General features: G+C 35.4%; 1 protein-coding gene across 2 annotated transcripts in view; it reads left to right on the plus strand.

Moving 5' to 3' along the window:
• CHIC2 (cysteine rich hydrophobic domain 2) overlaps positions 1-16506 on the plus strand; it is a 48753-nt gene that overhangs the window by 23022 nt on the left and 9225 nt on the right. The window contains exons 2-3 of one of the 2 annotated variants that reach the window (XM_036416463.2): positions 295-349; positions 499-570. In XM_036416463.2, coding sequence (XP_036272356.1) covers positions 295-349; positions 499-570 — 127 coding nt within the window. Of the gene's footprint in view, positions 1-294; positions 350-498; positions 655-16506 lie in introns of both variants that reach the window. The other variant, XM_036416446.2, reaches the window with a different exon arrangement.

Raw genomic sequence — 16506 nt, forward strand, 5'->3', positions numbered from 1 at the left:
TATACAAAAGTTTTGATTCAGTTGCTTAAAATTGCTTGTTACATTTCATAAATTGCTGATCAGAATGTTTTTGTGTCTTAATCTTCTGTGTCTATTCTGTATATGAAGCTTGGTTTAAACGTTTCCGTCATTTAACCCAAGGAATCATTGGAAATTCTCTGTGGATTTTTTTTTTAAAGTTTTTTTTTATTGGAGTGAAATTGGTTAATAAATTTACTTGATCCTTGATTAAGTTAAATGGTATATTTTGTGCAGCAATGACATGCAATAACATTTTTCTCCTTTTTAAAATAGATTTGGACTGAGCAACAAATTTGAATCAGAATTCCCTTCTTCATTAACTGGAAAAGTGAGTGTCTGTTAATTATTTATATATCACTTATACACCTCAAAATTAAAGTCTTTTTCTAACAAATTAGGAATAAGATTTATACTAATGATGCATGTTTATTGACATTAATTTTGCAGTGTTGTTATTTCTTAATTTTTTTTCTTTAGGTAGCTCCTGAAGAATTTAAAGCCAGCATCAACAGAGTTAACAGTTGTCTTAAGAAGAACCTTCCTGTTAATGTACGTTGGCTACTTTGTGGCTGCCTTTGTTGCTGCTGCACATTAGGTTGCAGTATGTGGCCAGTTATTTGTCTCAGTAAAAGAGTAAGTTGAATTATATATTTTAATATAAATTTAGAAGTAGACAAGCAAGTCTTGCATTTATCTGTTTTTATTTTTTTGTATCGAATGAGTCATTCTGTTCTGAATACTATATAAAAATAACCTGATTCAGTAGAGGAGTGATTAATTAAATTATGGTATGCTCATATGCTGTTAATATTAAATAGCCTTCTAAAATTACTTGAGAGCAGAGTAGAATACACCATTCTGTGTATGTATATGTTGATGATAGGATAATGATCTAAAATGCTGGATTCAGCAGTACCACTTATCTCTGTGGCATTAGGCATGTTTCTTTTTTTTTATTTTTTTATTTTTTAAATCAATCTTTATTGTTCATATTATTACACAGGTTCCTCGTTTCTTCCCCCCTCCACCAGGTTCCCACCCCACCCTCTGCCCCCTCATCCTCATCCATTGGTGCACAGTTTATGTTCAGTCTCTTCCTCCCTCCCTTTCCCCGATAGTAAATCCCTTTTCAGATAGCAAATCTGTTACTTAGCATTTTCTCATATCAATAATACCTCCACATGCCCAATGATACACTTCACACAAAAGACATTTCCTAATAGGACAACCAGCCTCATCCAGGCCCCACCCAAGGCACTCACAGATCAACACCCCAGCCCTATACTAACTCAACACATCCAGATCTAAGCCTTCATCACTTGATTCAGCAGACCCTCAAGTTCCCGCAAAAGTTTCCAGCCATGTCTGAGAGGCAGCCGTGGGGCAGGGACAGGTGAGGAGCGAGCTGTTTTGGGCCAGGCTGCTCCGGGCCTGGCCTCTGTTGCTCTGGTTCGTTCCACAACCAGCTGCTCCATGTCTGGTCACTGCCGCTCCTGACCCAGTTGCTCTGGACTTGGCTGTTGCTGCTACAGGCCTGGCCACACCCGACTCGGCTGCTCTGGGCCCAATTGCTCCGGGCCTGGCCGCTCCGGGCCTGGCTGCTTCCAGCCTGACAGCCGCTGCTCCGAGCCTGGCCGCACCAGACCCGGCTGCTCCGGGCCTGACCGCTCCCAGCCTGGCAGCCGCTGCTTCGTGCCTGGCCGCACCCAGCCTGGCAGCCGCTGCTCCGGGCCTGGCCGCTCCCAGCCTGGCTAGGCATGTTTCTTAAACTCTTTAAATTCTTGTTGACATATCTGTAAAATGGAAATACTCATTTAAAGCAGGGTTGTTGTAAGAATAAAATAAAATATTATTTTTAAAGCTCTTAGCTAAGTAGCTCAAAGTAAGAATCCAATATTGATTAGTAGCATTTTTATTAATATATAAGATACTCCCCATAAAAGAAATAAAATTATTACAATGCTTATTTATAATTGGTAAGATTATGGGGAATTCTGTTTTCTTTCTTTTATATTTTACAAGTTTCCTGTGATGAGTACATAATAATTCTGTAATCAGAAAGTATTATCTAAGGTGTTGTAATTTGAGTGCTTATAATAATATTTTCAAGATGTTGGTAGAGACATAAAAAACTGGTATCGATCGAATGTATTACATTTCTGTTAAAGATTTTTAAAATTGCGGTAATTATATATATAAAAATGAAATACTGTTAAGTTGAAATTGAATGAATGCAATTGTGTGGCTACATTTCATTTTGTCTTCAAATGATAGGAAATACAGAAAAGCAAATTCTGTTTGTCCCTTGATTTTTGTTATGAAATAAGATATATTTCTACTGAAAATATTTTTAAACTTGTATTTTTTATTGATAAGGAGATAATGTCTATTTTCACCAGATCATCTTCAGACAGTAGAATTTTTTGATTTTTAAACTTCTTAAATTTTTGGTTGTTATTGGACTCATAGTTGAATTTGTAGCTCTTGTAGTTTAGATCCCCTCACTTTGAACTGTTTGGGTGTTTCTGTTGTTTAAATAACTACTATATGTTACTTGGTTTATACTTTTCTGTCATTTAACCCAAGGAATCATTGGAAATTCTCTGTGGGGTTTTTTTTTTTTTTTTAAGTTTTTTTTGATTGTTTGGGTTAAATTGGTTAATGAAATTTTATAGGTTTCAAGTGTACAATTCTATAATACATCATCTATATATTGTGTGTTCACCACCCAAAATCAAATTTTCTTCCATTATTATTTATCTCCCCCTTCATCCTCTTCTACTTTGCCGTGAAATCTCCTTTCCTTCTGGTAATCACCTTACTGTTGTCTGTGTCTATAAGTTGATTTTGATGTTGTTTGTTTTTTGGTTTAATCTTTTCACTTTTTCACACAGCCCCCAACCCCACCCCTCTGACAACTGTCAATCTGTTCTCTGTATCTGAGTCTGTTTCTATTTTGTTTGTTAATTTATTTTGTTCATTAGATTCCACATGTAAGTGAAATAATATGGTATTTGTCTTTTTTGACTGACTTATTTCAATTAGCATAATACTTTCCAGGTCCATTCATGCTGTCACAAAAGGTAAGATTTCCTTCCCTTTTATAGCTGAATGGCATTACATTGTGTAAATGTTCCATAGTTTTTTATTCACTCATCATTTGATATCCTCTGTTTTTCACTTTTTAAATGAGTAAACAAGATACTGCAATGATTGCACAGTACAGGATTGAGAAGACAAAAAGTAAATTTCTATTCTCCACATGTTTTTAGCAACTTAAGATCATTTTTCAGATGTTTTCATTAAACTTTTTTTTATTTGGGATTAAGGTAGATTGATATTTTCAGGTTTTCCCCATTCTAGTTTCAGAAAGTATATTTAATTTGACATTTTAGTATTTAACTTAAGGTCTCTCTATATAGGTGGTTAGATGGAATGTTTATTTCATACATTTTTATATGGACTATACTATCTTTAAGCATAAACAGTTATGATTATTGTTTAAAAAAAGCTATGCATGTCTCTGTTCTGGGTGTCAACTGTATAATCATGGAGAGGGTGACACTTGGTGCATGTATTAGAGAGGGGTGCTTTGTAAGATAAGAGCAGAGTAATTTACAGCATGGATTTTTAACCTTTTTTCCCCTGTTAATTCTCACCCAAGGATATTTTTTAGAAAAAATGAAAGGGAGGGAGGGAGGGAGGGAGGGAGGGAGGGAGGGAGGGAGGGAGAGGGAGAGAGAGAGAAAGAGAGAGGGGGTGGGAGGGGAAACTGCTGATGTGAGAGAGTATTTTACAAGATTTAATGTATTTTAAAAGTATAAAATACATAGGATTCTAAAGAGAGCCAATAACAAAACATACTAGTGACCTGGTTCACAGATTCATGCACAATGAAAGGAAATTAATTAGAAAAAATATTTTAATATTGCTAATCGCCCTTTTTTTTATAATAGAAGTCTCATCCAAATTCACGATTGACAATGACAGATCAAAACACACGTGTGTGATTGGTACCAGTAAGATATATATATGCTTAATTAGACCCGCTTTCTGATTTTTTAAAAATATATTTTATTGATTTTACACAGAGAGGAATTGAGAGGGACAGAGAGTTAGAAACGTCGATGAGAGAGAAACACTGACCAGCTGCCTCTTGCACACCCCCCACTGGGGATGTGCCCCCAACCAAGGTACATGCCCTTGACCAGAATCGAACCCGGGACCTTTCAGTCCGCAGGCCGACACTCTATCCACTGAGCCAAACCAGTCCTGGCCCGCTTTCTGATTTAACTAAACTTTTTCCAGCCAGTGAAGCACCACGACTTCTCTTTCAGGTAATTGTCAGCAACACAGCAATAAATATCAACACAAACCAGATTATTATTGTAGATCACACAGGGAAAACAAAGGCTAAAATATTTAACTGCAGCTGTGTTTGACTATATTCTGTGCCGTGAGAAAACCTGCAGTCATTTTCAAGGTCCACCATTTCTTTCTTATTTCTTTTTAGCCAGGTCAAGTTTCTAAGCTTTCTAAATCTCCATTTTCTGGCAAATGAAAAGAGGATTTCACTGAGTCTCCCATCTACCTACTCCATGACTTCTGTGAGGATCAAATGAGATGAGGCACGGGAAAATGCTTCACAGACATTTGGTTAAAGTGTAAAATGTTTCCACCTGGCTATAAAGGAAGTTGTGTTCCTAGGATGAAGAAATTCCAAGGAGGCTAGTCACTAGGGTAGGGGTGTCGAACTCAATCAGAGAAGGGGCCAAAATCTAAAATCCAGCCTAAAACGCGGGCCGAATGGTTTACTGAACAGTCATAAACTGTCATTGTGATGGAAACGCAGCGGAGTGCAGTGATGACAGCGCAGTGCGGGCCACATTGTAAGGCCTGGCGAGACGGATTTGGCCCGCTGGCCTTGTGTTTGACACATGTGCACTAGGGAGAGGAAGCCTGGCATTGCTATGTGATGTCATTACCTGGCGCCCACATCCACCATTTCTGGGCTGGGCTGGGTTGTGAGCTGCATTTTGTGCCCTGTGGTTTTGGTAGTGTTGGCCATGCTTTGGTGGGGTGTTGCTCCAGAGTGGTGGTGGGGCCTGGGTCCCACTTGGGGGAAGCAGAGTGTTACTTTGTTCATGCTAGGTCCTTGGTGCCATTTCTCAGTAAATGGCCAGTGCGAGTCACAGCAGCTCTTGCATTGAGTGTCTTCCCCCTTATGGTCAGTGTGCATCATAGCGACTGATTGAGTGGTTGGACACATGGCATATTAGCCAAGTTCAAAACCCCTCAACTATATGATTTACAAATGTTTCTTTATTAGTGTATAAAAAATAAGAAAACAGGAAACAATAGAGAAAATCAGGACTAAAGCAAATAATTCACTCATATCATTTCTATTCAACATTTCCTGGAAATCCTACCCAATGAAAAACAGATTAAAAGAAATAATGATATGCAGATCACAAACCAAGAAATAAAACTGTCACTGTTTTCTGACAACATGGTTATCTCTGTAGAAAATCCCATAAAAATCTACAGAAAAACCATTCCTGGGATTTAAAAATGTGAATTTAAACAATAGAAAATAAAACATTTTAAAAATAGCATTAACAGTAGCACCAAACACAAAGGAATATATGCATTTAAAACTAAAAAAATATGTGCATAATCTGTATGGTATGCAAAAACTATAAAACAATGATAAAAAAAGTAGAAGATGTAAGTAAATGGAGAGCTATGCCCTAACACATTTTTTATGTATTAAGTTTTGTTTTATGTCTTTGAATACAATATATCTTGATAATAACATCTTTAAAAGTTATATATATATATATATATATATATATATATATATATATATATTTAGTGCCTTTATTAAGGTATAATTGGCATATAGTAAACTGCACATATTTAAAGTGTATCATTGGTAAGTTTGGTCACATGTTAACACATACATGTATATATCAAGACAGTGAACCTGTTTAATACATTTAAAAGTGTCCTTATTTCTCTTTGTAATCCCCTTGTTTCTTCTAGGCAACTGCTGATCTGCTTTCTGGCACTTAAGATTAGTTTGTATTTTCTAGAATTCTGTGTAAATGTGTGCTTTTCTGTCCTTTATTCATAATTATTTTGAGGTTCATCCATATTGTTGGATTTATAGTTTATTCCCTTTAAATGTTGAATAATACTCTATTGCATTGATATACCACATTTGAAGGACATTCGTGTTATTTCCTGCTTTGGTTTATATAAAGAAAGCTGCTATGAATATTCATTTTGAGTCTTGCTGTAGACATATATCCTCTTTTGAGTAAACATTTCTAAGAATGGAGTGGCTTGACTGTATGATATATATATCAGTTTAACTTTTCAAAAATAATGGTATTATTTTATACTACCACCAGCAGTATATGATAGTTTGTTCTGCTATATTCTTGTCAACATTTAGTTAATATTTTTATTTCAATAATTCTAACATTATTATGACTTTAATTTGCATTTTCCTAATAGTGTTTTGAGTATCTTTTCATGCTGAGTTGGCATTTGAGTATCTTCTTGGTGAAGTGTCTTCTAACTTTTGCCCGTGTTTTTATTTTATTGTTTTCTTATTGTCGAGTTTTGAGAATTCTTTATGTTTTCTGATTACAAGTTTATATTTTGCAAAGATTTTTTCTCAACCAGTGATTGGTTAGCAGTAGTAAGGAAAGATATCCTTGTCTTGCTCCTGATCTTAGGGGGAATGCATCCACACTTGCATTACTCTGTATTATGTTAATTGTAGGGATTTTTAGATGTCTTTTTTCAGCTTGGGGAAATTTTATTTTAATAGTTTGTGGAAAGTTTTTATCAGTAATAGACGTTGACCTTCTTTATCCCCAGAAACATTTTTTTCTCTGAAATCTTCTTTGTTAATAGTAATACAGTCATTCCAACAACATTCTTTTGATTAATGTAAGCATGGCATATTTCTTCCATTTCCATTTTCTCCCATGTTTATGCCTTTTTTTTTAAAGTTCATTTTTTTATAGGCACTGTTGGATTTTGCTTTTTTATTCAGTCTGACAATTTTTGCCTTTTAATTAGGGATTTTGGGCTATTTACTGGAATTATTGATACAGCTACATTTAAGTCTTTCATTTTGCTTTTTGTTTTCTTTTTTACCCTCATTAATTCTTAGTTTTCATTTTTCCATCTTTTTATTTTTAAAAAGTTTTTATTGAGGTGAAATTCATGTAACAGAGAATTAACCATGATAAAGTAGACAATTTATTGGCATATAGTACATTCACAGTGTTGTGCAACTGTTATCTCGTTCTAAAACAATTCCATCAATCCAAACTAAAACCCCTTACCCATTAATCAGTTTCTTTTTATTATCCTCTCCCTCCAGCCCCTGGCTATCACTAATCTATATTCAGACTTATTTACCTACTTTGGATATTTTATTTTATTTATTTTTATCCTATTAAGAGTTTATTAAGAAATTTTGTTTCATAGGCTACACAGAAATTAAAAAAAAACTATGTACAGGCTTTCCGGAAACAGGCAGGGAGCTGAGGAAGGCCTTGGTGGGTGCATTCCTGAGGTAGGGGGCCCTGTAAGGGAAACCAGACAATCTGGTGAGACTCCAAGTACAATAGCATAACAAACAAACAGGTCTGTGGTAGCGTGGCCTTGGTGAACTGGGACCATGCCTCTGTGGAGCTACTTTTGTACTAACTCTGTGGCAAGGACCAAAGGCCTGACATTTCTGAAGGGGGTATGCCCATTGGAGTTCCTCGTCTGAGGGGATCTCCATTGGGGGACCCACGGCAGGCCTCATACCAGAGGTGAGCCCATCATGCCTGGAGGGGGTGCCCCTTTACCATTGGTTGGGGGGACCTCCATGGCTCGGTGGGTACTGGGTTGGGGCCCCTGTAATACTAACTGTAGCAGCAGCAGCTGCAACAGTGCCTCTTGCTTGTGGGGTCATCACCTATTGGGATGTCCACCAACCCCACAAACTGGGGCATGGGAACACCAGCTGGGATTCCTCTGCCAGCAGCCCTGCTGATTTCCGGGACCCCAGCAGCTCTAGCATGTGGCACTTGGGCAATGCCAGTATCTTTGGGAGGCGGTCCCTCTACTGTCATTGATACCAGGTTCTCCCCTCGAAGTAGCACCAGCCTGAGGACTAGCTTCTCTTCTCTTTCAGCTTGTTTTGAGTTCTTTGGCTTGATCTTCTTGAATTCATTACAATCACATAGGATCAAATTCATATGCTTGTCGAAAGCCTTTAAGGTGCCAATGCAGATTCGACTGTCTTGCAGGATGAACCTCATCCTGTAATTGATGTGCTGCAGCATCTTGCTGCTCTTGCCCACTGTCATGGTGGCGGTTCGGATGGCTTCGATTCCCACCAGATTCGCCTGTGCCAAGGCCTGGCCCTTCTGTAGTCCGCTTTTAGCCACTACTACCAGCTGGATATTTTATATAAATGGAGCCATACATTATATACCTTTTGTGTCTGGCTTCTTTCATTTTGCATAATGTTTTTGAGGTTCATCCATGTTGCAGCATGTGTCAATACTTCATTATTTTTTATGGCTGAATAATATTCCACTCTATGGATATACTATAGTTTGTTTATTTATTCATCCATTAATGGGCTATTTCCATCCAAAGGCTTACTATTGCTATGAACATGGATGAATATATATTCATTTGATATTTGTTTTCAGTTCTTTGGGGTATATACCTAAGAGTGTGGGGTTATAAGTCTATAGAGGATGGGTTAAAAGTAGGTTTTTGTATGGGAAATAATACAATAATTAAAAAGTAATAATACAAGCCGAAACTGGTTTGGCTCAGTGGATAGAGCGTCGGCCTGCGGACTGAAAGGTCCCGGGTTCGATTCCAGTCAGGGGCACGTACCTTGGATGTGGGCACATCCCCAGTGGGAGGTGTGCAAGAGGCAGCTGGTCGATGTTTCTCTCTCATCGACGTTTCTAACTCTATCCCTCTCAATTCCTCTCTGTGTAAAATCAATAAAATATATATTTTTTAAAAAGCGATAATCAAAAAGTAATAATACGAGAATAACTTCTGTGTTTTTCATACGTAGAACTGTAAACCTACTTTTGCTCCACCCTGTATTGAACTTTTTGAGGAGCCAGAGCCGTGTTTAGTGTAGGGCTAGTTATTGCCTATTAATAGGCAAGACCCTCCTGGATAGTGTAGTCAGTGGCTTGTGAATTACAATGTTTTCTAATCTGGCTGATGGAAAGAGGCATTGTGCCAGATCTTTGTGAGCTTTGGGAACTGTTTCTCCAATTCTTCCTAGTAGTTCTTTGCTCCACCTCTGGTAGTTTCCTTATTTGCATGTGCTGCTCAGTATTCACTGAAATATTCAGTAGGGACTTTGTTCAGATCTTTGGAGTTCTTTATCTTTTTAGCACTCTCTTCTCTAGTGATCTGTTCTGTGGCTGCTAGCTGCCTTGGTCTCCCTAGACTCTCAGCTGGCTTCTTAACTCAGGAAATCTCCAGGCTTTGTCAGTTCTCCATTCACTGCCACCTGGAGCTCTCTTACATCAATAAGCTTAGGAATCATAGGGCCCATCTGACTTGTTTCTCGTTTCTCAGGAATCATTCTCTTTCATTTCCCATTGTCTTGAAAACAGTTTCATATATTTCAGGCTAGAGCTAAAGCTATTGCTTTATTTTTACTGAAAAGGAGAGTTTGAATGTCCTTTTTGTTTTTTAATAGAAGTATTCTTGACATATAAGTAATATGCTAGGTGATAAGAATAGAAAGATGTATATTAAAGAACATTTAGTCTTTGGATAATTGGTAGGTAAGCACAGAGATAGTTTAAGTATGTAAGTACTTCTAATATTTTTCATGAAGCTCTTATATCAGAAGACAATAAATATGTGTCCTTAGGGTTTAGAAATATGAACTGGCCACCTATATCCACAAAATATATTTGAAGTCTTCTATTATATTTCAAACACCCATTTGAAATTTCAATTGTATTATATTGCATATATTTGCTTTAATAGAAACTTTAAAATGAATAAAGTTGATACTCTTGGAAGATAAGGATATTTGCCTTAAGAAATTGCTGGTTTTAGCTGCCTTTTTAAATGTAATTTTATTTGTTCAACAACTGGTTCTTTTATTTAAAAAAAAAAAAATATATATATATATACATTTTTATTGATTTCAGAGAGGAAGGGAGAGGGAAAGATAGAAACATCAGTGATAAGAGAGAACAATCAGTTGGCTGCTTCCTGCATATCTCCTACTGGGGATCGAGCCCACAACCCTGGCATGTGCCATTGACCAGAATCGAACCTAGACCATTCAGTCTGCAGACTGATGCTTTATCCACTGAGCCAAACCGGCAAGCTGGCTGCTATTTCTTTATGCTGCTAGTGTGCCATTTGCTAAAAGTTACTTACTCATTAATTAACTCATATTTCTGAACCTGCACTGTGCGACTCGGTACTGTTTTAGATGCCATTTATATGACAAATGCTATTTAGAAGTTATAAGTTTCCTCTTGTGGACATAAAAAGATAAAAAGCAATGAGATAATTACAAATAGTGGTACTTGGGAGACAATAAAACAGGAAACCTCAGCCTTTTAGTAGGTTCTTTGTAAGAGCCTGAGGAGCTTACAAGTGCGTAAAATGCTTCATTAAATAGATTTTGACATTTATTTTTAAAAACCTTTGTTTATATTTTGCTTCTTAATTGTCCTAATTATAGTATTGTAGTTTAAAAAATTGATGTCCAAGTAAGTGAACTCTCTATAACTTGTATCTGCTTTCAGCCTGACTCATATTTTGAGGAAACAAGTGTCATAATTTTACTATATGATGTGTTACAGTATTTTGTTTTATTTTGTTTTCTATCCTAAAGTAACTATTAGTTTTAGTCTTCTGAGATTTTGCATATAAATATTATATCCGAACATTAGTGACTTTATAGACTTTGTTTATGTATGCTCTTAGCCATATCCCTTCTGACTGAAGAACCCTAAATTTTAGACTTTATACACCAACTTCTTAGTCGTGTTTTTCTCCATTTTTAGTGCTTTAATCTCTGTTTTGCATATGATTAGTGTCGTGTGACTTTCTAAAAGTGGTCTGTAAGGACTTTTTAATAAATAGTGTATATTTCTATTACCATTCACTTAGGTATAGGGAAGTACAGTATAGAGAAGGAAGTAGGCTGCAACATGTGGTAGCTGGGACCTGCACTTTGGTGCTAGAAAGAACTGGTTTGGAAAGTAGCGCTTTTCTGAGTGACTAATAATTAGTCACTAATTCATCAGTTCACTCTCTGTAAACATCAGTTTTTACTTCTCTAAAAGATGTCTGATAACCAGAGGTATATAGTCATTGCTATTTCGTTTTAAAGAATACTTTAAGCTTGAATTTTAGAAAACTGACATATAAATGAAATAAATTACACTGACAATTTGCTTTTAATTGGAAAAAAATATTACTAAATTCTCATCATGAAAAAGGATATTCAAAAGAGTGTAAACTTTGAGTCTTAAATGTTCAGAGATGGCACTGGGACTTTAAATTTGTGTTAGACTCATTTGAAAATGTGTTTTTCCAAGAGCTAGCTGAAATTTAATTCTGTCTAAATATTTAGAAGATAGTATTAGTTTAGTGGTTTGTAGAAAGCTTTGCCTAGCTTCTTCAATGTCCATTCTGTTGTTAATCCAATGAATTCTTAGTTTCAGATATGTATTTTTCAGTTTCATTTAATACTCTATATTTGAGTCTAATATATAGAATCACATTCTCTTCTGAAATGGTTTTCACTCACTTTATTCTGAAATAAAATTCTGTTCCCTCTATTTTATTGAACACGATAATCATAGTTAACTTGACAATCAAGGGTCTCATCTTTTCTGTATTAGGGAGATAGTGTGAGGGAAACGGTCACTTTGGTGTAATAAAAGATTGAGCTAGGTTGGACTAGGTTGCAAGTTTTAGTAATATTCAGTTCACCTCTATCCTAAAACTTGTATCCTTAGCATATTTTGAGTTTGGGATTTTAGCTTTTCATTCCATGCAGGTTCATTGTCTTGAGTGGGGAGACCAGTCATGTATTTGATGCCTATCCTTACCCCTGACTCCCCATGTAAACAGAATTTTGTCTCCTAAGCAGTGGTAGACTGTGACTTATTTTTCTCAGCCTTTCAGGCTTGGCCTCCCAACCCTTCTATGCTGCCCCAGAACTCAGTAATGTCTCTAGAGAAAATTGGTCTGCATTTAAGAGCACAACTAATTTCTAATCCATTGAGCCAGCCTGTACAACCTGTTCAGACTCTATTGATTTACCTTTTCTTCCTATCCTTAGAATCAGCAAAGAAAGAAAATGGCCAGTAGTCAATCATCAAATGATTTAGGAAGGGCTGTTATATATGTATTATATATATGTATTTTTTTTAATTGATTTTTTACAGAGCAGAAAGGAGAGGGATAGAGAGTTAAAATTGCATTGTCAGTACATTGAGATTACAGAATAGAGTAGAATGGGTATTTCTAGACCTTAGAATTATAGAATATTAGCTGAAAAAATTTTATTTTTACAGTACATTTTGTTTTACAAATTTTAGAGTAAGTTTGATTGTTCAAGCACTGCAGCTTAGTGGCTTAACATACCTTGCATGTCACACACATGTTACTCAACGAATTACAAATTCTTGGCTCTGTAGTACGTATAATGGAATGAGTATGATGCTGAAGGCCATACCATCCTGGTTTTAAATCTTAGTTCCACTATTTCGTAGTTTAGCTTTAAGTTTCTTACCCCTTTAACTGTAATTTTCATATGTAAAAAGAAAGTTAACAAGCTGCCTTAATAAGTTTGTTGTGAAGATTAAATAAGGTAATAAAAGAAAGACACCTTCCTAGCATGGAGTCAAACCAAAAGTGAAGATCAACAGATACTATTCCTTACCCATTTTTGTTTCTCCAGTTGTCCATTATAATTAGTTGGTAGGTAATCCCCTTCTCCCCCACTTGTTGATCCTGATCAAGTGATTCTTCCTTGTATGATCATACAGTTTTTCAAAATCCCTGATAGTAATATTTTTTGTGTTATCTAAAACTCATTTGTCTTATGTACAGTTTTTCTAATTTTTTTGCTGTCAATAGGAGGTCAGTTTTAGTTTTTTGAGATGTTAACAGTATTTTCTGAAATTTTATCAGAGGTGAGTGGGCTAACCCCCTTAAAATTTTGTGCAACATTTTATATTTGTGTGTATGTGCCTTTTGTCATTTGTAAAGTACTCACAGTAATCTAGAAAGGTTAAGAACTACTAGCCATAACCTCTTTATGAAATTGTATTTAAGTATACCTTTGTCTTTAAGATTGGTTCTATAAATCACTGCTCAGAGGATTTTTTTATATGCAAAAGGTTTGCAGATATTTGACTAATATTCATCTAAAACTATTTTAATAAACAGTACTAAGAGGGTTGTTCTAATTATATTTTCGTGGATGTTTTAGTGTATCTAGGTTATTTAAAAGTTAGTTATAGCCTGGTGGTTGTGGCTCAGTGGTTGAGCATTGGCCTATGAACCAGGAGATCACCATTTGATTCCTGGTCAATGCAAATGCCCTGGTTGGGGGTTCAATTCCCAATAGCGGGCGTGTAGGAGGCAACCATTCAATGATTCTCTTTCATCATTGTCATTGATGTTTCTATTTCTTCCTCTCCCTTCCTCTCTGAAATCAATAAAAAATATATATTCAAAAGTTAATGTTTACATAAAAATTTTAAAAGAAGCTTTTTTTAAACTTTATTTTTTATTGTTGACACTATTACAGATATCCCCATTTTCCTGCCCTTTGCTCATCCTCTCTCTGCTCCTGCCTCCTCTTCCGTCTGACCGTCACCACACTGCTGTCTGTGTCTGTGGGTTATGCCTATATGCTCTTGACTAATCCCTTCACTTTCTTTCAGCACATAAAATTTTTTTAAAAGAGCCTTTTTTTAAATTACTATAGCTTTACTTTTTTATTTATCCTTTAAATTAAATTTATTGAGGTGACATTATTTAGTAAGACCATATTGGTTTCAAGTGATACATGGATCTGTATATCGTATTGTCTGCCCATCACCCAAAGTAAAATCACCTGTTACCATATATTTGGCCTCCTTTATACTTCATTGCCCCACCTTACCCCATCCCCTTTCCTCGTAACATACTGTTGTCTATGTTTACGAGTTTCTGTTTATATGAGTGAAATCAAGTAGTTCTTAGCTTTGTCTGACTGACTTATTTCGCTTAGCATAATATTCTCAAGGTTCATCCATGTTATCATAAATGGCAGTATTTTATATTTTCTTATGGCTGAGTAGTATTCCATAGTATATATGTAACTCCACCTTCTCTATCCAATCCTCTATTGTTGGATACTTTGGTGTTCTCCATGTCTTGGCCACTAAGAGTAATACTGCAATGAACATAGGGTGCATGTATCTTTGTGAATAAATGTTTTGGGGTTTTTCAGGTAGATACCCAGAAGAGGGATTCCTGGGTCATATGGTAACTCTATTCTTAGTTTTTTGAGGAACTGCCATACTATTTTCCATAGTGGCTATACCAGTTTATATTCCCACCAGCAGCAAATGAGAATTCCTCTTTCCCCACAATCTCTCCAACACTTGTTATTACCTGCCTTGTTGATAATAGCCATTTTATCTCATTGTACTTTAAATTTTAAATTTGCATTGGTTCTTAGAGTGAGAGGAAGGGGTGGGGAGAGAGAGGAACATTGATGCGAGAGGAAGAATGGCTGTCTCCTGCATGCTCCACACCAAAGATTGAGCCCTCAACCTGGGCATGTGCCCTGACCAGGAATGGAACCAACAACCTTTTGATGCACAAGGCTGGCACCCAATTAACTGTGAAGCACACCACCTTGGGCTCACTGTAGTTTTGATTTGAATTTCCCTAATAGCTGGTAAAGTTAAACATCTTTTCATACATCTGTTGGCCATTTGTATGTCTGTTCAGATCCTCTGCCCATTTTTTAATTGGATTGTTTCGTGTTGGTTGTATGAGTTCTTTATATATTTTGGATATTAACCCTTGTTGGAGCTGTTGTTTGCAAATATCTCACATTTGGTTGGCTGCCTTTTTTGTACTTTTCTTTTGCCATGCAGAAGATTTTTAGTTGGATGCAGTCCCATTTTATTTTTGCCTTTAATTTCCTTGTTTTGGGAGTCAAATTCATAAAATGTTTCCTATGTCCAAGTCCATAAATTTAGTATCTATGCTTTCTTGTTGTGTAATTTATTGTTTCAGATTTTATAGTTAGATCTTTGATTCATTTTGAATTAATCTTTATACATGGGACAAACTAATTTAGTTTCATTCTTTGCATGTGGCTTTCCAGTTTTTCCATTACCATTTATTGAAGAGACCTTCTTTTCTCCATTGTGTGTTTTTGGCTCCCAAAAGGAGCGTTTAAGTACAAGGAAATTAGTTTAGAATTTTTTTTTGAGAAATCTGACCATATTCTAGTTTATCTTTTTAGTGAGTCCAGATTTTTCATGTATTATGATACTGAGATATGCAATTTAATTTTGTTCATATCACTGCAATATAAGATTTCTATTAATCCAGAACAAATAGGTGAATCAAGTAATTTTCTCTTAAGTTAAAATAACTTATTTAAAAATTTAGATGGTTTTCTTCTAATGACTTATAGTTAACCTTTTTTAACTTAGATTGGTAATTTGAATTTGTACAGATGTCAAAATATAAGTGTAGTTCTTAAAAATGCTGAGAAGTTAAAAAAAATTATGAGTACATTCAAAGCATTATTCTTATGAAAGTTTATGTGATTAGCATTATAATTTGGGAGTGTAAAATTAAAACCAGTTTTAAATAAGAAATTGGCTTTAAAATTGTACTTTGACATTCTGTGATATTATGAATAAGTACTATTCAAATAAATTTCAAATTCAAATAGTTTAACCTTTATAGTAATTAGTGAGATATTTTATTTATACATTTTGTTAACATGTATTGGCATATTTCTGTCCTAAAACCTGATTATAATGCTATCTTAAGGGGGGGAATTTCAGAGAAATTTTGTTACAGCTTCCACATTTTCCCCCCTTGGCTTTAAGTACTTTAAAATGCATGAGATTCCCATTGATTTTATTATCAACTTTAGAAAATCATGTCTTTGAAAAACCACTTTTTCAAACGATTGAATATAAATAAATGAACTATTAGTAATGAATATACTATAAGAACTTCATTAGTGGTAATAAAGTAGGGAAGTAATATATTCAAAATTTTAAAAAGATTTCTTGCTTCCCTGAAAGACTTATTTATATCTAATTGCACATAATTTATGTAATAATTTATTTCTCAGAAAGTTATGAGATGTAGAATTTACAAAAATGCTTCTTCATAGTAAGATAAATTTTCATTTTTAGAAAA

The sequence above is a fragment of the Pipistrellus kuhlii genome, unplaced genomic scaffold, assembly GCF_014108245.1.
Source record: "Pipistrellus kuhlii isolate mPipKuh1 unplaced genomic scaffold, mPipKuh1.p scaffold_m20_p_1, whole genome shotgun sequence".
Taxonomy (NCBI): Eukaryota; Metazoa; Chordata; class Mammalia; order Chiroptera; family Vespertilionidae; genus Pipistrellus; species Pipistrellus kuhlii.